This window comes from Lissotriton vulgaris, chromosome 1_1, assembly GCF_964263255.1.
Source record: "Lissotriton vulgaris chromosome 1_1, aLisVul1.2, whole genome shotgun sequence".
Lineage (NCBI taxonomy): Eukaryota > Metazoa > Chordata > Amphibia > Caudata > Salamandridae > Lissotriton > Lissotriton vulgaris.
Genome location: NC_141685.1, coordinates 554,280,413 through 554,302,145, shown reverse-complemented (window position 1 = coordinate 554,302,145; position 21,733 = coordinate 554,280,413). Strand labels below are relative to the sequence as shown.

Sequence of the window (21,733 nt, the reverse complement as noted above, 5' to 3'; positions counted from 1 at the left end):
CTTTACACATTGCCTCCTAAGTTTAGCCTGACTGCTCTGTTCCAAGCTACCAGAAGGTGAACACAGGTTAACGGTTACCGTGCATCTTACTTACCCTGACTAAGTTTGTGGTTCCTACTTGGACAGGTTGCATACCTCTGCCAACCAGAAACCCAATTTAGAACACCACCCCTAAACATCTGGGAAACATTTTCAACTTCAAGACCCCTGGGGGACCAGGACCAAATAACCAAGCAATTCCGACCAAGGAGGGTTGCCACTGGGCTGAAGATTAAAGTTTCTCACGTGCAGAGCTTCTCCAAAGGAACAAATGTTGTTTAGCAGGACCTTCAGGAGGAGGTATCCAGCCATGTGGAATTCTCTTCTGCTACAGACTTCACCCTTACCCCACTGAAGAATTCTGTGCTCCAAAAAAGTGACTAAAGATCAAACGTAGAAATCTTGACTGGGCAAAGGTGTCAAAAGTATCCATCAAGCCAGGGGCCCTCCCTGGGTATTAAATTAGAATTAACCCCATTTTGGAGCTTTTCCTCCAAAAGTCAATGGTTTTGCCAGGACTGTGTTCAATGGCTATCTGACCTCATGGAGCCCTTCTTGGCTAGAGCCTGCTACCCTGGCCCACTGAAGATTTTGGACTTCCATTTTTCAAACTAAGTTCCAAGGTAAAAGGTCAAACCTCGTTTCTGTATTCAACCCCTGCTCAGTTGCAGTCAGCCTTATATTGCACCTAGGTCCTGATCTACCACAATCAGTCCAGTGTGGCTAGAACTAAATGCTCTTGTCATGCTTTTTATTTAAAACTTTACCATTCATATCTCCAGACCCTCTTTTTGGATGTTTGTTGTTTTGGTGTCAATTTATTCATTTTAATTCCCTCTATGTTTGCGTTTTGGTTTAGCATTTTTACTGAGTTGTGTTTTGACTTTATTACTGTTTTGGCACACGCCGCAAAACAAAAATACACTTTGCAACCACCTTCAAGGCGGTCGCATTATAATTCAGGGTGTGGGACGGGCGACAGCTTGACGGGGAGTCTCATCCCCCATACAATGGCAGTCGGATGTAAGTCCAACCACCATTGTAATCAGCCCCTAAGTATGTACAGCACTAACAAAACATTTAACTACCAGTGTGTTGCAAGTTTAACATTTTGAAAAAAACAAAAGACAAACACATGTTTTGGGGTTGGTGGACGAATGGATTTGTTGTCCTCCACATGCTTCTGAAAACATATTTCTTCATATGTAAACTGCAAATATAACGTCAAATTTTTCTTTGGGTTAATGTATGTACAGTGTCATTTTAAGAGTACCTTTAGACGTTTTACAGGAGGAGCAGGTGAAATTGCATTCCGATTCCTCAAATCACATAGGTAAGAAGAAAACTTTGAATCACCATGGTTCTCAAACTTCTGCGATGCACCGTGCTTGCCTAAAAATACCTTATAATTATTATATGTTAGCTTACATCCATAATTTACAAATAGGTTTTATTGTATGCATAATATGTTACAGTTTGGCAGGCATTCATAAATAGGTGTCTAAAAACACAAAACAAAATTTAAAAAAAGATTACTTCAACATAACTCCTTATAGGCCAACTTGCTTATACACAAGAATATAAGTCAATGGTTCTTTATAACGCAAATGGGCAACATAATTCATCAATAAGGGGGATAACTTGTTAAACTAGTATGAAAACAAGTAACAAAAGAATTAACCAGAAGGATGAATCTAAGGAGGTCAAAAGGAAATGTTACTAACCTATTACGCTAATCCTCCTTCCGGTAATCTCCATTGAAATCACAAGCACTGTATTGTTTTATCTGCACAGGGTATCTCTTAACACTTTACAAAATATAGCCATGTACATAAAGAAATATATGCAGATGTGCAGTGCCTAATATGTTATTTATTACCATTGTGTGGAAAGGGACCATGGTTCGTGAGACAAAGACTTGAGTGAGTCATATTGCCCCGTGGCTCCCTCAACACTAGTAATCAATAGCATATATTACTTTGCACATCTGCATACATAGTTTATGCTATGGATCTTGTGCGTATATATGTTTTAACCAGATCTATTTACCAGTGCTTGTCTCATCTCAGTTTTGCTGTACTGTTGTAATAAACTCAATTTTGACCATTGCACTGTAGTAATAAATGTGGAATGTGAGTTGACTAGTAGAGTGTTCAGAATAATGCATTATTGGGCCACATTTACTTTCAGTGCCATGGTCTGTATGTCTATCTATCTATCTATCTATCTATCTATCTATCTATCGCGCACCGTACGCGTACCGTACGCGTACAGTGCGCGTACGGTGAGCGCACATAGATATATAATTTGCTCAAATTCATTTTTCTCAACAACTACTGGAGGGATTTTCACCAAACATAGAAAAGGCACTACTGCATACCTGTCCCTACCATTTTGCCAAGTTTGGTGTAATTCCGTTCAGCCGTTCGGGCTGTAGCCGTGTCTAAAGGTCCCATAGAAAATGCCATTTGAAAAATTTCAAATTCAATTTTCTCAAGAACTACTGGAGGGATTTTCACCAAACATAGCAAAGGCACATGTGCATACCAGGCCCTACCATTTTGCCAAGTTTGGTGTAATTCCATTCAGCCATTCGGGCTGTAGCCGTGTCTAAAGGTCCCTATGGAAATTAACATGGGGAAAACACGTTTTGGGACCCCCCTTTCGGCCCCCCTTTGACGAATCCCCACAAAACCTTCAGGGAAGGAGTGGAGCGGAGCTGGCCAAAATTCTGGAAAATTACACGCAGATTCCTCAATCGGAGCCAAAGTTATTCCCAATAGAATGTTGAGCGCATATAGATATATAATTTGCTCAAATTCAATTTTCTCAACAACTACTGGAGGGATGTTCACCAAATAAAGAAAAGGCACTACTGCATACCTGCCCCTACCATTTTGCCAAGTTTGGTGTAATTCCGTTCAGCCGTTCGGGCTGTAGCCGTGTCTAAACGTCCCATGGAAAATGCCATTTGAAAAATTTCAAATTCAATTTTCTCAAGAACTACTTTAGGGATTTTCACCAAACATAGCAAAGGCACATCTGCATACCAGGCCCTACCATTTTGCCAAGTTTGGTGTAATTCCATTCAGCCGTTCGGGCTGTAGCCTTGTCTAAAGGTCCCTACGGAAATTAACATGGGGAAAACATGTTTTGGGACCCCCCTTTTTTCTCGGCTCCCGCTTGACGAATCCCCCCAAAACTTTCAGGGAAGAAGCAGAGCGTAGATGAGCAAATTTAAGGAAAATTACATGCAGATTCCTCAAACGGCGCCAAAGTTATTCCTAATAGAATGTTGGGGATTTCCTATGGTAACTAGGTCCTAACTATATATACCTACTGGCGACCGCCAGTAGGTAATATATATATATATATATATATATATATATATATATAAATATATATATATATATATATATATATGTATATATATCCAAACGTAGAACACAGCGAAGTCCGAGCCACTTTCACGGTGGGCAACGCGGCAGGGACGCCACTCCCACATATACCAACAAATCCAGCAGTACGAATTTCAATAACTCACTGGAGCCGTGAACAAGCTGTGAGGTTAACAGCGAAACGCGTTGGGCACCCGTTGCGAAAATAAACACCCTTTTTGAATTGTGGCCGCGGCTCCAGTGAGTTATTGAAATTCATACTGCTGTATTTGTTGGTATATATATATATATATATATATATATATATATATATATATTTATATATACTAGCAGCCCGTCCCGACGTTGTCGGAGTATGAATTGCTGCCGGCCAGTAGTATATTGTTTTGTCGGATTTCGTTTTGATAGCATTTCTTATCTGTGTCAGGCCTGTGAAACGCTCTGAGTCACAGTGCACTGCTGATGCACTTAAGAGTGCGCATTCAGTAGTGTGTGAATTCGAGTTTCCCTACTTTATTTTGCCTTGCAATATTATTTAGCGTGCACGCGACAACATGAGCACAATTTACATTACAGAAGAACACATTCATTTGTGGTAGGCACGGGGAGACAAAGCGATTTGCCTGGTATCACAGGATGTTGAGCTGATGCCGAGATTCGAACGTAGCTCCGCAGCTCTAAAGTTCGCAATTCTAGAACTTGTGGCGGGAGGTGTGTCTAAAAGTGTATGTCAGTGCTGGCCATCAATGAGAGAGACCTGTGCATTTTTTAAATGGGTGGTGAAAAAATATGAGTATGTTGCTGGAGATGTGGGCCGCCGTGCCACCAATGTACTTACTGGGGGAGTGTAAACACCCATTATTCCGCAACTTTCTTTCCACATACCATCACTCCGCATACTTTCATTATGAAAGTACCATGACTCCGCAATGCCATTATAACGCATGGCATTACATTTTATATGCTTTTACCACGCATACATTTGCAACGAAATTCGTTGTAAATGCATGAATGGTAAAAGCATGTTTTTTTTAATGTTTGGATAAGGTAAGTATGGGTATAGGGGTATATGTTTTGGGGTACTGAGGTATATGTTTTGGGGTGTTTGGGTATTTTAAGGGTTCAGATATAGTGGTACAGGGGTAGTTTTAGGGTTTAGGGCTAGGTTTTGGGGTATAGGGGTATTTTTAGGGTTCAGGGGTAGGTTTGGGTTTTGGGGTACAGGGGTATTTTAAGAGTTCAGGGCTAGGTTTGGGTTTTGGGGTATTTTTAGGGTTCAGGGCTAGGTTTGAGTTTGGGGGGTACAGGGGTATTTTAGGGTTCAGGGGTAGGTTTGGGTTTTGGGGTACAGTGTTATTTTTTGGGTTCAGGGCTGGGTTTGGGTTTTAGGGTACAGGGGTATTTTTAGGATTATGGGGTAGGTTTGGGGTACAGGGGTATTTTAAGGGTTCAGGGCTAGGTTTGGGTTTTGGGGTACAGGGGTATTTTAGGGTTCAGGGGTAGGTTTGGGTTTTGAGGTACAGTGGTATTTTTAGGGTTTAGGTATAGGTTTGGGATTTGGGGTACATGGTATATTCATAGGGTTAAGATGGGTTAGTGTTTAAGGGTGTTGGGGTATTTTAAGGAGTAAGGGTGGGTTATGATTATGGGGTGCAGGGGTATTTAAAGGGAGCAGGGTGGGATTAGCACACCATATGAGACATGGCATGAAGGGCGGAACGTACCACACGCCCCCAGCGTTTGTCACGCCCCCAGCACACGCCCACAGCACAACGCAGACACGCCCACAAGGGACTACTTTGCTGGCTCGGTTCTTTTACCTTTTAAATGTATATGGTGGGCGTCTGCATAGCCTATGTCCTTCTGCTGCAACTGCTCTTTCCAACGCTGTATTGGGTGTTGTGATTGGTGCTGTAGTTCCTGAGATTACCCGCCTCAAAGGTTTGGGCTCTCTCTTTATTATATTAGCATGGATATATATATATATATATATATATTGCAGCACTCCGTTATTCACCAGCATCCACACTTAGACGGAAACTGACCACTTGGATTGTGCCAAAAAAGAAAAGTTTTATTCGCCTGCTCGCGTTCAGTAGTGTGTGAACTCGAGTTTCCCTACTTTATTTTGCCTTGCAATATTATTTAGCGTGCACTCGACAACATGGCATGAGCACAATTTACATTACAGAAGAACACATTCATTTGTGGTAGGCACGGGGAGACAAAGCGATTTGCCTGGTATCACAGGATGTTGAGCTGATGCCGAGATTCGAACGTAGCTCCCCAGCTCTAAAGTTCGCAATTCTAGAACTTGTGGCGGGAGGTGTGTCTAAAAGTGTATGTCGGTGCTGGCCATCAATGAGAGAGACCTGTGCATTTTTTAAATGGGTGGTGAAAAAATATGAGTATGTTGCTGGAGATGTGGGCCGCCGTGCCACCAATGTACTTACTGGGGGAGTGTAAACACCAATTATTCCGCAACTTTCTTTCCACATACCATCACTCCGCATACTTTCATTACGAAAGTACCATGACTCCGCAATGCCATTATAACGCATCGCATTACATTTTATATGCTTTTACCACGCATACATTTGCAACGAAATTCATTGTAAATGCATGAATGGTAAAAGCATGTTTTTTTTAATGTTTGGATAAGGTAAGTATGGGTATAGGGGTATATGTTTTGGGGTACTGAGGTATATGTTTTGGGGTGTTTGGGTATTTTAAGGGTTCAGATATAGTGGTACAGGGGTAGTTTTAGGGTTTAGGGCTAGGTTTTGGGGTATAGGGGTATTTTTAGGGTTCAGGGGTAGGTTTGGGTTTTGGGGTACAGGGGTATTTTAAGAGTTCAGGGCTAGGTTTGGGTTTTGGGGTATTTTTAGGGTTCAGGGCTAGGTTTGAGTTTGGGGGGTACAGGGGTATTTTAGGGTTCAGGGGTAGGTTTGGGTTTTGGGGTACAGTGTTATTTTTTGGGTTCAGGGCTGGGTTTGGGTTTTAGGGTACAGGGGTATTTTTAGGATTATGGGGTAGGTTTGGGGTACAGGGGTATTTTAAGGGTTCAGGGCTAGGTTTGGGTTTTGGGGTACAGGGGTATTTTAGGGTTCAGGGGTAGGTTTGGGTTTTGAGGTACAGTGGTATTTTTAGGGTTTAGGTATAGGTTTGGGATTTGGGGTACATGGTATATTCATAGGGTTAAGATGGGTTAGTGTTTAAGGGTGTTGGGGTATTTTAAGGAGTAAGGGTGGGTTATGATTATGGGGTGCAGGGGTATTTAAAGGGAGCAGGGTGGGATTAGCACACCATATGAGACATGGCATGAAGGGCGGAACGTACCACACGCCCCCAGCGTTTGTCACGCCCCCAGCACACGCCCACAGCACAACGCAGACACGCCCACAAGGGACTACTTTGCTGGCTCGGTTCTTTTACCTTTTAAATGTATATGGTGGGCGTCTGCATAGCCTATGTCCTTCTGCTGCAACTGCTCTTTCCAACGCTGTATTGGGTGTTGTGATTGGTGCTGTAGTTCCTGAGATTACCCGCCTCAAAGGTTTGGGCTCTCTCTTTATTATATTAGCATGGATATATATATATATATATATATATTGCAGCACTCCGTTATTCACCAGCATCCACACTTAGACGGAAACTGACCACTTGGATTGTGCCAAAAAAGAAAAGTTTTATTCGCCTGCTCGCGTTCAGTAGTGTGTGAACTCGAGTTTCCCTACTTTATTTTGCCTTGCAATATTATTTAGCGTGCACTCGACAACATGGCATGAGCACAATTTACATTACAGAAGAACACATTCATTTGTGGTAGGCACGGGGAGACAAAGCGATTTGCCTGGTATCACAGGATGTTGAGCTGATGCCGAGATTCGAACGTAGCTCCCCAGCTCTAAAGTTCGCAATTCTAGAACTTGTGGCGGGAGGTGTGTCTAAAAGTGTATGTCGGTGCTGGCCATCAATGAGAGAGACCTGTGCATTTTTTAAATGGGTGGTGAAAAAATATGAGTATGTTGCTGGAGATGTGGGCCGCCGTGCCACCAATGTACTTACTGGGGGAGTGTAAACACCAATTATTCCGCAACTTTCTTTCCACATACCATCACTCCGCATACTTTCATTACGAAAGTACCATGACTCCGCAATGCCATTATAACGCATCGCATTACATTTTATATGCTTTTACCACGCATACATTTGCAACGAAATTCATTGTAAATGCATGAATGGTAAAAGCATGTTTTTTTTAATGTTTGGATAAGGTAAGTATGGGTATAGGGGTATATGTTTTGGGGTAGTGAGGTATATGTTTTGGGGTGTTTGGGTATTTTAAGGGTTCAGATATAGTGGTACAGGGGTAGTTTTAGGGTTTAGGGCTAGGTTTTGGGGTATAGGGGTATTTTTAGGGTTCAGGGGTAGGTTTGGGTTTTGGGGTACAGGGGTATTTTAAGAGTTCAGGGCTAGGTTTGGGTTTTGGGGTATTTTTAGGGTTCAGGGCTAGGTTTGAGTTTGGGGGTACAGGGGTATTTTAGGGTTCTGGGGTAGGTTTGGGTTTTGGGGTACAGGGTTATTTTTAGGGTTCAGGGCTGGGTTTGGGTTTTGGGGTACAGGGGTATTTTTAGGATTATGGGGTAGGTTTGGGGTACCGGGGTATTTTAAGGGTTCAGGGCTAGGTTTGGGTTTTGGGGTACAGGGGTATTTTAGGGTTCAGGGGTCGGTTTGGGTTTTGAGGTACAGTGGTATTTTTAGGGTTTAGGTATAGGTTTGGGATTTGGGGTACATGGTATATTGATAGGGTTAAGATGGGTTAGTGTTTAAGGGTGTTGGGGTATTTTAAGGAGTAAGGGTGGGTTATGATTATGGGGTGCAGGGGTATTTAAAGGGAGCAGGGTGGGATTAGTACACCATATGAGACATGGCATGAAGGGCGGAACGTACCACATGCCCCCAGCGTTTGTCACGCCCCCAGCACACGCCCACAGCACAACGCAGACACGCCCACAAGGGACTACTTTGCTGGCACGGTTCTTTTACCTTTTAAATGTATATGGTGGGCGTCTGCATAGCCTATGTCCTTCTGCTGCAACTGCTCTTTCCAACGCTGTATTGGGTGTTGTGATTGGTGCTGTGGTTCCTGAGATTACCCGCCTCAAAGGTTTGGGCTCTCTCTTTATTATATTAGCATGGATATATATATATATATATTGCAGCACTCCGTTATTCACCAGCATCCACACTTAGACGGAAACTGACCACTTGGATTGTGCAAAAAAAGAAAAGTTTTATTCGCCTGCTCGGTCCTGACGTGTTTCGGCTCGGGGTGAGCCCTAAGCACATGACATTGTTAGACAGACTTTTTTTGTTTTTAAAGTGCAAGTGCTTACTAATTGGTGCTAACGTGCAAGTTTCCAACGATAGACATAGTGGAAAAACTATCCAATTCTTTTGAATGCCTCCTGAAGCCACAAACATGTATTTACATTTCATTATAACTGCCTACACTTAAGTATTAATACATATATAAATATCAAAATCACAGTTAAAAAATTGTGTTTGTTAAATACAGCATATACAAATAGGTATATATATATATATATATATATATATATATATATATATATATATATATATATATATATATATATATATATATATCTTCACACGCTGGTTCCAGGATACCCGGCCATTGACCGCTCGTTGTGGGTGCGTAACCCTACGGCAGAACCTCGCCGTTATCTATTTTACACTTCTTCGCTGTGACACAACAGAAAAATGGGCGCACTCCCTCTGAATTCCACAATTAGATTTATTGCAATCTTTTCAGCATGAAAATAACACGATCTACGCGTTTCAGTGCTCCCGGCACCTTGCTCACGATCACTTTCCCATATTTTTTTGAATGCATTTACGGCAAACAACATTGTATGATGATACATCACATCCTGTTTCTCATAGCTGGGCATTGTGGTAATTGTAGTTTTTAGTCTTTTATGTTTGTTAAAGTTTGTAAAAAGATTCTCTAGGTAGAGTTTGTACCATTCATTTAACAAAGAAAATAATAACCCCTTATTTTCGTTTGGAGCTCTTTTCAACATAAAGTGACAAATAACTTTTTATTTTGTTTAAGTTTTTCAATGTCTCAGGCCACCCAGGCTATTCGTGTCGTTTCCAATCCCTCTGGTGGGATTTGTCATTTGTTCTTTATAGTAGTTGGGGTTCTTTTCTTTTTTTTATATATCTTATCCAGATTGTAGTTTTTGGTTTTAACCTTTACAACCTCTCCCCTTCTCATGTGTCTCATTTGTATTTCAGAGATGAATATATAACTCCTCCGATTGGTTAAGGCCGTGCGGGTTTAGAGTTCTGAAATTTAGGATGTGGCGTGACTCCTTTTGCCTTAAGGCTTTTTCTCGATCTCCTCCACGAATATTCTTTGGTATTGTTTCTATCCCAAAGAATTTCAGTTTCAACCAATCCCCATTGTGTTTTTGCTCCATATGCTTTGCCGCCGCATTTGGTCTGTCCTTATGTGTCGTAGCTCTTGCATGTTCCATTACGCGTTTTTTTAGTTCTCCTTTCGTGCTACCCACATACATTAGGGCAGGGGTATTCAAACTGTGGGGCGCGACCCCCAGGGGGGCCATGGAGCGATGCAAAGGGGGTCGCGCCTTCACAGTGCCACTTCTGCCCTGGCCTCCAAGGCTTCAGCCCCCCTCCTCCCCCATCCTGTGTCTCAGCCCGGGCTGCTGCTCACGCTCCTGGGGCCTCGGCTGGGCTGTGTCTGGAGTCTTATCTCCGGCCTGCGTTTTTCACCGGTCTTTAAAGACCATTAGCATATTTACATGCCTTTGTTAACAGATTACCAAAGCTTAGTCTTTTTTATGGCTCCAGTACCCCCTGGGCCCCCACTCTGCCTATTCCTTACATTTGTATTTTTACACTTACTGCTGTAGTGTGAGAATGCATTTCATGAAAAGGAATATAAAGTTGGGTTGCCAAAAGAAACATGCCTGCTATGTGTTGTTTAAAGATCCTGCAGAGACCTGCTCTTGACAGTAAATTGAGTTATAAATGAAAAAGTATGTATTAATTAGTTATGTGACTTTTCTGTCTTTATTCTCTTTAATTATTAGTCATGGATCATTGAGGCATCCCTAGAACACAATTAAAAGTGCTTTCTATTTATATTTGCTGTTCTAAGTATTCACAGATAAGTGCAAAAAATACAGCTGTAAGTGACTGCTTATTTCTGGGCCATCAAAATAATGAGCTGGTAACCCTAATCATAAGAATGGAAGTTTGTTGCAGGATCAGCACATTATTTATTTCCTCCACCCTCGAACCCCGATTAATGCCATTATAGCAATAGTTTCACTTATATCTGAAACCCTACGCTTCAAGTTTCTGGGAATGCACCCTGCTTTCAGACTACTCACTTCTCATTCTCGCCTTCACTTTCACGTTCACCCTGCACTCCCAGCAATCACCATGCACTCACACTGATCACCATGCACTCATAGCGATCACCATGCACTCATAGCGATCACCATGCACTCATAGCGATCACAATGCACTCACACTGATCACAATGCACTCACACCGATCACAATGCACTCACACTGATCACAATGCACTCACACTGATCACAATGCACTCACAGCAATCACAATGCACTTACAGTGATCACCATGCACTCATAGCGATCACCATGCACTCATAGCGATCACCATGCACTCATAGCGATCACAATGCACTCACACTGATCACAATGCACTCACACCGATCACAATGCACTCACACTGATCACAATGCACTCACACTGATCACAATGCACTCACAGCAATCACAATGCACTCACAGTGATCACCATGCACTCACACTGGTCACCATGCACTCACACTGATCACCATGCACATCACAGAACTGAGTGTGAGTAAACTATGAGTAGCGCTATAAAAAAATGAAATGTTTGTCAGACAGATGCTATAGAGAGATGAGGTGTATTGTTGGTGAGTGGTAGTGAGAGAATTCATGGAGAAGGTGGAAAGACTGTTGCACCGTGTGTGACCAGTGCTTGGACAAGCCCTGGCTGGGAGTGGTAACCCCCCCCCCCGAAGTTTGGGGCTAGTGGATCCCCTGCTTCTACCGTTTATTTACATTTGTAGTGCGCTACTGTTACCAAAAGGTGTCATGGGGCTAATAACCATCTGCCTGCAATGTGAGAGAGGGATCCGGGGTTGGGAGAGGAGAGAAGAGAGGGATGGAAGGAAGGGGGTGAGAGGAAAGGGGCATGAGTAAACTGCTTAACTCTGCACAAGACCACCACGGTTCGAATGCACCCTTGCTGCTCCTGGCCATGGACAGGTGAGCTTCTAATGTGGCAGCGCGTATTCCTGCGGATTGGGAGGCCCTTCACAGAGGTTGACTAGACACCTTTCTGATGTTAATTGCTGTATTTTGGTTATAAACTGGTACTGATGGGGTGAAATCTTTCCTCAGTATTACTGTGTTTAAAAAATTCTAAATAATAAAGCAATGCTACCCCAAAATACGCATCACAGAACATTATTTACATTTTCTACTCACACAATTTAGTGAAGCCTGTCGCATAATTTGGTCCTCACCTTCCTCATAACCTAGAGGTTTAGAATTTTTTGTCAGGAGGGGGTCCTTACGCTTGAAAATGGTGACAGGGGGGTCTCGGCATCCAAAAGTTTGAGGACCTCTGCATTAGGGGGCATGGACATTCTATTCCGTAGACTGTATACTCAGTTTTGCAAGTAATCAGTTGACGTATCTGCCATTTTTTATTGTTGGGCATTGGTACTTCCTTTGTTTGTATTGCGATTTGGCACATTTTGCACCCATAACATTTGACGAAACCAGTGGTTTTGAGCCAATCTTTCTTTTTGTTTGTTTTGCAGTGACTGTGGATCAATTGATCCTTGAGGTTCGGTTCTCTCCTGTACGTTACAATTGGATTTTTTCCCACTAGTTTCCCTACTGTATCGTCCAGATGTAGAATCTTCCAGTTTTTTCTCATGATTTGCACAAGTTCCTTGCTATTTTCAGAGTAATCGGTAATGAGTCTAATTCGTTCCTGTTCAATTTTGTTCTCATCTTTACTTGAGCGTTTTAAACATTCCGGTCTGGGTTTCTCATTTGCTTTTTTCCAACATTTCTCAATGTTGCCCTGATTGTATTTGCGATTTTTAAATCTTCTTTTTGTTATGGCGCTGTGTTTTTGCCATTCAGATTCTTCGCTGCATATTTTTCTAATGCGAAGAAACTCCCCATATGGGATGCTTGAGATCAGTGTTGCTTGGTGGAAGCTTGTCGCTTCCAATGTTGCATTAGTGGCCGTGACTTTTCTATGTAGAGTCGTTTGGATATGATTATCCTTGATGTAAATGCATGTATCCAGGAAAGTTACTTCTTTGTTGTTAATTTCATATGTGAAAGTGAATCCTGTCATGCTGCCATTAATGATCTTGTGATAATCTTCAAATTCTTCTGGAGTTCCATCCCAGATGATCAAAAGGCCATCTATGAACCTTATCCAGCACATGATTTTACAAGTAAATTGATCATTCTCTGATGCCCAAGCCATTTCCTTTTCCCAGTACCCCATTGTGAGGCATGCATAGTTCGGGCTAAAAGAAAAACCCATTGCGGTTCCATTACACTGTCGATATAGCTCCTCTCCGAATAGGAAGATATTTTGTGACAGACACAATTCAATCATGTCCTGTAACATTTGGTTATGGTTTTTGTATTTAATGTCTCTGTTTTGCAAAAAGTAGTTGCACGCTTTCATCCCAATGTCATTATGTATGTTCGTATACAAAGATACGACGTCCATAGATATCAATTGATAGTTTTCTTGCCATGGGGTATTTTCCAGTCTCCTTAACAGGTCATTGGTGCCCTGAATATATGAGCTAAGTTGTGTCACATGTGGTTTGAGGAAATAATCAATATAGTTTGAGACAGGTTCTAACAAAAAGCCTTTTGCGGATAGAATTGGTCTGCCTGGGGGTTTCCTTCGATCCTTGTGGACCTTTGGCAGGAAATAAATCGTGGCTGTTATTGGGTGATTGGTTGTTAAATACTTTTGTTCATCATCATCAATCAGGTTGTTAAGCTTCCATTGTCTTAGTTTTTCATCCAACTTGTTCTTTATTTCCGGCGTAGGGTTGGTTTTTAGCCTTTCGTAATATTTAGTGTCTTTCAATTGCCGATGAGCTTCAGTGATATATGAACTCTTTTCCCAAATCACTATGTTCCATCCCTTGTCCGCTATTTTTATTTCTATCTGGTCATCTTTGGTTAGGTTTCCTAATGCCTCTCGTTCTTTCGAGGTTAAGTTATCTTTGTAATTAGATCCCTTGATTTTGTATAGGTCCTGGATCACAGCTTCTTGAAATATATCCACCTTGTTTCCTGCAGGTAACTGGGGATAAAATTTGGATTTTGGTTTCATTTTGCTGATGCCTGCTCCTATTTGTGCAATTGCTTGGCTTAGGGTTGTTTCATTTTCATCAGTTACATCTAGGTTTAATAGGGTGGTATATGCCTCCGCTTCTTTTACCAATAAGTTTGGAGTACCTTCTTCTTCCATTTGTGGTCTTTGAGTCTTTTTTTTTATTTTCTTCAAAAAACTTTGCCAATTTGATCTTTCTTATGTACAGGTAAAGATCTATTCCAACTTGAGCTATGTTCATCTTTTTCTTGGGGCAGAAGTTTATGCCTCGTTTTAAAAGCATGGTTTCTGTCTCAGTGAGTCAGTCTTTAGAGAGGTTGATAATTTGTAGTTCATCCTTTATTTCCCCCTCTTCTGGCGCATGCTCCGTGTTTCTGTGCCCACTTTCTCGGTTGATTGATTTGTTTCTTTGCCCCTTCTTGTCTTTTTTTGCTTGTAGTCCATTGTCGTCCTCTTCCCCTTCCTCTCGTTTGATTTTGCGCGCCCCGGTTCTGTTCCCACTGTCGTTGTTGTAACACGAGGCACATATCCCCTAAAAAAGGCATTCTTTCAGTGTTTGCTGATGTGCTTGGTTCACCCTCATTTCCTTCCATTGATATTAATGAGCATGCAGAGGAGGCACTGCTGGACATATTTGAGCCTCTGTTTTTTGGGGATAGTTGTTTGAAAAAATCATATTTCCTAGAGAAGGTAAATATGCAACCCTCCTCATAGTCCACAATATCACGTATGAATTTATTGTGCTTGCGCTCTCTCACTGTGTCTTCATGTTTTTCAATCTGGCTTTCCAGTTCTTCCTTAAATTGAGTCATTTCATTGTTGAGTTTTAGTGATGTAACTTCTTTCTCCATTTCCTTAAGTTCTTCCTGTATCTTATTTAGGCTAATTTCGATGTGTTTCACTAGAATTGCTACTAATCCAAGTGAAGATTTTAGGATGAATTCTCCCCATTCTTCCAATAATTCATTTGATGTGTCTTGATGACTAGGCATCAACATTATTCTCAGGCCTCTCGGGATCCTTTGTACTTCCAGATATTTTTTAAGTGTTATCAGTTCCCAAGATTTATTTATCTATTTGCGGCTCAGTTTTTCCCACATTCTCAATTTACTTTTCACATCCGATTTGGGAGTGTCCGATTTCGTGTGTTTTTCTCCCTTGTCCTTTTCCGCATTGCCTTTCACAAACATCGTTGTTAGCAATTCATCCCGTTTTGCTGCCCTTTGTTTCATTGTGTTTTCAATCGCTGATCTTTATTTATTGAACTTTTATCGTGGCACGTGGTAATTCAGAGATCGTACTTGCACACATTACAAATAGGTGGCTTTCGCGCGTTTCATTCCGTGATGAATTTTTAGTGACGATCTTTTTAAACCCCAATGTGTTGCGTTTCTGACACAAACTGACTGTTTCTCGCACTTCTCATGCGCGCTTGATCTGGGCGGATTAGCTGCTTCCCAACACAATCACACTCTTACCTCCTTGCAGAGCGGTGTGTGTGTCCCGAGCTGTTGCCGCCTCCTTCTCCTCGTCAGCGTTCGCTCCGGTCGGGTGAAATTGAATCTTCACACGCTGGTTCCAGGATACCCGGCCATTGAGCGCTCGTTGTGGGTGCGTAACCCTACAGCAGAACCTCCCCGTTATCTATTTTACTCTTCTTCGCTGTGACACGACAGATAAATGGGCGCACTCCCTCTGAATTCCACAATTAGATTTATTGCAATCTTTTCAGCATGAAAACAACACGATCTACGCGTTTCAGTGCTCCCGGCACCTTGCTCACGATCACTTTCCCATATTTTTTTTAATGCATTTAAGGCAAACAACATTGTATGATGTTACATCACATCCTGTTTCTCATAGCTGGGCATTGTGGTAATTGTAGTTTTTAGCCTTTTATGTTTGTTAAAGTTTGTAAAAACAGTCTCTAGGCAGAGTTTGTACCATTCATTTAACAAAGAAAATAATTTTTACAATTTTTACAGTGGTTTTGAGCCAATCTTTCTTTTTGTTCTGTCGTGTCACAGCGAAGAAGTGTAAAATATATCTATATATATATATATATATATATATATATATATATATATATATATATATATATATATATATATATATATATATATATATATATATATATATATATATTCAAAGAAACCTCCAGCAACACAGAAGAAAGAGGCCACAGGAAGGGAATTCGGTCGAGACTTCCTTTATTGAACAGCAGATGTGGCATAATGCATTTCGGCTTTGTAACGCCTTCTTCAGATGCTGCTGCCAAACTGAAGGTGAGTAATGTCCAGCTTTAAATGTTACTGCACCACTCCCCTGATAAGGAATTGGCGCCTCCCCCAGACATGTGATCATCCACCATGCTGTAGCTTGGTCGCAAACTACAACTCCCAGAAACCTTCATACCTGGGCCGGTGGAACGTGGGGTAACCGCAAGTTGAATCCTGGTGTAATTGACGCCTTGCAGTGTTGGACACACTGTGTTCAGTTTGAATTCATTCTTCGGAAACCTCTCGAGTCCCCACACTACGCTCCAACCTAATGAGCACAAGTCCGCCAGGTCGTGGGCTGATTGCAGTGAATCAGCGACCTTTGTGAAGTCACAGACTACCGGCTGGCAGCGTCCCTGGCTTGTCCCGCCCTCACGAGGTGGGCTGCCGCTTGTCAATCCCTTGACCAAAGAAAAGCTGCTTTCGCAGGAACCAGTGATGCAGGCAGCCAACTTAATGGAGCGGGGCCCCTTGACGTGTCTCTGGCTGACACGAACAAATGCAAAGAAACCTCCAGCAACGCAGAAGGGAGAGGCCACAGGCAGGGAATTCGGTCGAGGCTTCCTTTATTGAACAGCAGACGTGGCATAATGCAATTCAGCTTTGTAACGCCTTCTTCAGATGCCGCTGCCAAGATGAGTAATGTCCAGCTTTAAATGTTACTGCACCACTCCACTGATAAGGAATTGGTGCCTCCCCCAGACATGTGATCATCCACCATGCTGTAGCTTGGACGCAAACTACAACTCCCAGAAACCTTCATACGTGGGCAGGTGGGACGTGGGGTAACCACAAGTTGAATCCTCGTGTAATTGACGCCTTGCAGTGTTGACATACAACACACAGGGTAGGAGGGTCTCAGGGAAGTTTTTTAAGACCTGCCCAGGTTACAATCTCCTAATATCTGACATGAAAAACAAAATAAACCTGGGGGTCTACTACTGAGTAAAATATATACTCTGAAATAATAAGACTTATGCCAAATACTTTGGTGCAAGGTAAGATACCTTCCAGTCTTAAGAGAGATGCTCGTAATCCAACACACATAACCACCAGTAACAGTAGGTGAGACCCAATGTCCAGAGATGGATTCCCATCAAAGTCTTGTTAATGATCAATATTATCATATGGTCATCCAAAGATAGGGATGGTTTGTCTCTAGATCATTGAGACAGTGTCCATGTCCTCCATGAGAGACAGGGTTTCGACCCGCAATTACTCGTAGACCATGTGTATGACCATTAAATGGGAACGAGTGCAGTGCAAAAAATGTGAATGTGAGATTAAAAATAGAATAGAGGAAATATAGCGAAAAAACTTTAATAGCTACTGGTCTCTTTCTGATTAAAACCAAGAACAGCGCAAAAAAGCAGTTTCACCAAATAGCTGCATAAGGGCCGACATGTTTCTCCCAAGGCTTTCTTCAGGGCCTCTGTTCTAAACAATTTAAATTTTTTAAAATATTTTAAATCCTCATTTTGCGATTATATAGATAAGGAGGTTTCGGGAGTCTGATGATCTTTCGTTTTTCCCTTGCCTTCACTGCCCCATCGTTTTCAGGTGTTTTTTGGGGAGTATCCCTTTCAATGTTATGATCCATCAGTTTATCTCCACTTGCCCTTTATCGTTTTCAATAATACCATGGTTTAGTGGGGGAGCTTGCCAGTTTGGCTACTCAGCAGTAATGATTCCGGCCTGGGATTATTGTCATCACCTTAATCATTGGATTTTATTTGTCCATATCCCAATAGGAGTTAATGATTTATTTAAAAGTGCTGTTCCCAAATTTCCCAGAAGTTTATTCTCTTCGAGTATTTCCCTTTTCTATCAAGATTATTGATTTGTATTATATAGTTTAGCCAGTTTGCATGACTTGGTGGAACTGGTTTAACCCAGTTGATACAAATTTCTCTCCGCGCTAGCAGTATCAGGACGAAAAGTAAGCTTTCCTGTTTTTTACTTAGTTTATTAATACCAGCATCTATATTATTGTATATCCCAAAAATAATAAGAGAAGTACTTACAGTTATTTAGGTTCCCAATACCATATTCAGCGTCTTACCAATCTCAAGCCAATAGTTGGTTATTGCAGGACATTTTTGGAACATATGAATGTCATCCGCTTTAGCTTCTCCACACTTAGGGCAGGACTTAACGTTGGTTCCTTTAAATTTGGACAATCTTTTTTGGGGTCCAATACGCTCGGTGGATTGTGTACAGGTGGTTCCTCTTTAGTGAAGCTGATTTTATACAGGACCAACATTTTTCCATAGTGTTTTGCCTATACGAGTTGTAGGTCCAATTCCTGATCAGGTATATCTTTCCTCCAAGTTTTTTCCGGGACCAGAAATTCTTCCTCTCCGGATTCAATGAGTGCCCAGTACCATTTTGATATTTCTTTTCTTATTGGTGTTATTTTTATCATTTCACTTTCAAAGTTCTCATTACCGTTTTTCTCTTGTAAAGATTTAGCCCAGCTACTTAGTTGGTAATATTTAAACTTTGACATCTTGCCATCTGTAAGTTCATATAGCAAATCCCACGAGATTATCTCTTTTTCTTTTAACAATTGGCCCCATTTTTCTATTCCTGCTGTTTTGAGTGGTACCGCTAACGAGTCTTTTATACATTCCGGTGTCCCTGGGGAATCCCATATTGGCGCTTTTGTACTATAATATGATATATTTACTGTGCTTCTGATTTGGAACCAAAGTCTAGCAGCTTTGTGTAAAATCTTTAGTTTTTTTTTTTTTACATTTTTGGATGGCCAAACTTGAATAGGAAATGGTCTGTTCTTTCAGTCATATTTTGCAGGAAACTTGGGTAATATTGGTACTTCCTCAGTAGTGGTCTAAAGTTCTTAAATTGAAATGACCTATAGTACTCAAATAAATCAGGGCTAGCTATTCCGCCTTGGTCTTTCCTCCTCCTAAGCTTACTCCAGGCTATTCTCGTTCCTTTTGATGCCCAGATAAAGCTTGCTATTTCGCCCTGGATCTTCTTTAAGGGTTCTTTTTTAAAATACAATGGTATTGTGTTAAAAAGGTAAGTGAACTTTGGAACAATGATCATTTTTATTATGTTGGATCTTCCCAAAAAAGTTAGTGGCAGTCCCGTCCATGTTTTAAGAAGTCTTCTCATTTCTTTGGCGATTATCGGCAGGTTTAATTGCGGGACTTTCTCGATTTCTTTTACCAAAGTGATTCCTAGATATTTTATTTTATCCCTACTATATGGTGTGTTTGGATTGATGCTCCAGCTCATTGCCTCGGTTTTTCCTTTATTTGTCAGGTAACCTGAGACTTTACCAAAATTGTTCATCGTGTCTTCCAATGCCTGGTAGGCATTTTCATAGTTAGTAGTGAATACCATTAGGTCGTCCGCATATAGTGCTACTTTCTTTGACCAATTTTGATGTTTAAAAGGAAGAATTAGTGGATGGTTTCTAATCAGGGAGGCCAGTGGTTCGATGTAAAGATTAAAAAGTAGCGGCGACAACGGACAACCTTGCCTTGTACCGCGTTGTATCTTGATGTTACTAGTCTGACTCCCATTAACTATTATTTTAGCCCTTGGATTCTTGTATACTTCCTTTACCATATGGGCAACACTTTCCCCCAGGTTATATTTTTCAATGATTTTGTTTAGAAAGGCCCAGTTAACTCCATCGAACGCTTTGGCAGCATCGTAGGTGATTAGAGTAAGGGGAAGTTTTTCGCAGGTGGCTATATCTATTGCTGCAAATAGCTCATGGATGGTCTCATGAATTTGCCGCCCTTTTATAAAACCCTTTTGGTCTAAATTAATCAGCCTTGGGATTACCTTAGATAATCTTTTTGCTATGACTTGCATGAAAATTTTGTAGTCACAGTTAAGTAACGATATTGGTCTGTATGACTCACACAATTTTGGATTTTTTCCAGGTTTTAGGATAATGCTAATTGTCGCATCATTCCAGGTATCAGGGATTTTCTCATGGTCCAGATATACATTATTCATTAGATCTGTTAATTTGTCAACTATGGATTCTTTTAACACTATATAGAACTCATTTGGGAGAGCATCGGGCCAGCAGCTTTTCCTCTTTTTAGGGTGCTTATAGCTGCTCTAACTTCCTCAGGCTTAATCTCGTGATTTAATTCTATCATTTCCTCTTCTGTTAGTTTTGGAAGGGAGATAGCCTCAAGATAATTCTTGATTTGTTCTTTAGTTGGATTTATGTCTTATTTGTATATACCCGAGAAGAACTTTGAGAACTCCTGTCTTATTATGCTATCTTCAGAGGTTTGTGATGGTTGGTCTGGGATCTGGATGCATGGTATATTATTCCTAGACTGCTCAGTTTTAATTCTCCATGCTAGCAGTTTTCCGCATCCTTCCCCATATTTATAGCTGGCTAATTTGCTATTTTCCCATTTTTCTCTCACTATGTTTTCCAAATAGTTCGCCAGGGTTTCTTTAAGATTTCTGTGTTTTTTCTCTAAATCTTCCTTTGGCTCTGAGTAGGTTACATTCTCTAGTTGTATCTTCACAGATTTAATGTCTAATTCCATTTTTTTAATTTCTAGTTTCTTTATTTTTGTTTTGTGTGCGCCTAGACTAAGTAGCTTTCCCCTTACCACGGCTTTATAAGCATCCCAATTAGTTTGCTTCGAGGTGCCAATTGCGTTATCTCCAAAGTAGTGTGCTGAGGTAATTTCTAGCTGGTTAACATTTTGTGAGTTGTTGAATAGGGATCGGTCTACTGTCCATCTAGGAGGAGTTATGTCTTTGGGCAAAAGGAGAGTTAATTTTACCGCCGAGTGGTCAGATAGATGTGCGGGGAGGTGTTCAATGCAATTGACATTATTTTGAAGAGACCTATTTAGAAGAAAGAAATCTATTCTTGATTTATGGCCTAATTTCTTGTTGTGGAAAGTAAAAGGATACGTTTTCTCTCCTTTTTGTAGCCACATATCTTCTAGATCTAGGTCTTTTTTGTAGATTCTTAGCCATTCCCTCATTTTAGATAGATTCAGTTGGTTATTAGGAGGTGATCTATCTACTTTCGGATCGAGTATAATATTATAATCTCCTCCTATTATTATGGGGCAGAGGTTAATAGGAGTTCCGAGTATAGATTTTGGAGGGGGTTTGAGTCATCTAAGTATGGGCCATAGTATCCTACTATAGTGAGTATATTGTCATCTAACCTTATTTTTCGCTACAGCCCGTCTTCCCGTACTATCTACTGCCTTACTTTCAACTTTCGCTTTTAAAGATTTTTTAAGATAATTGCTACCCCCTTCACGTTACAGTCTTGCGTAGTATATATACAGGTATCCACCCATTTTAATTTTTTTATAATTTGATCTCAACTCGGTACTTACAAGGTGAGTTTCTTGAAGTATGATAATCTCACTCTCCATTTCCTTTAAATATTCCAAGATTTTTCTTCTTCTATTAGGTGTTCTAAGTCCGTTAACGTTCCATGAGAGGACGTTTATTATTTTTTCTCTCGCCATTTCTTCTTAAAAACT

General features: G+C 41.1%; 1 protein-coding gene across 1 annotated transcript in view; it reads right to left on the bottom strand.

The window, feature by feature from the left end:
* The window catches only part of HFM1 (helicase for meiosis 1), a 2,890,879-nt gene that overhangs the window by 597,663 nt on the left and 2,271,483 nt on the right, over positions 1-21,733 (bottom strand). Inside the window, exon 31 of the mRNA XM_086925623.1 lies at positions 1,313-1,431. Within this exon, the coding sequence (XP_086781749.1) occupies positions 1,313-1,431 (119 nt within the window). The remainder of the gene's footprint in view (positions 1-1,312; positions 1,432-21,733) is intronic.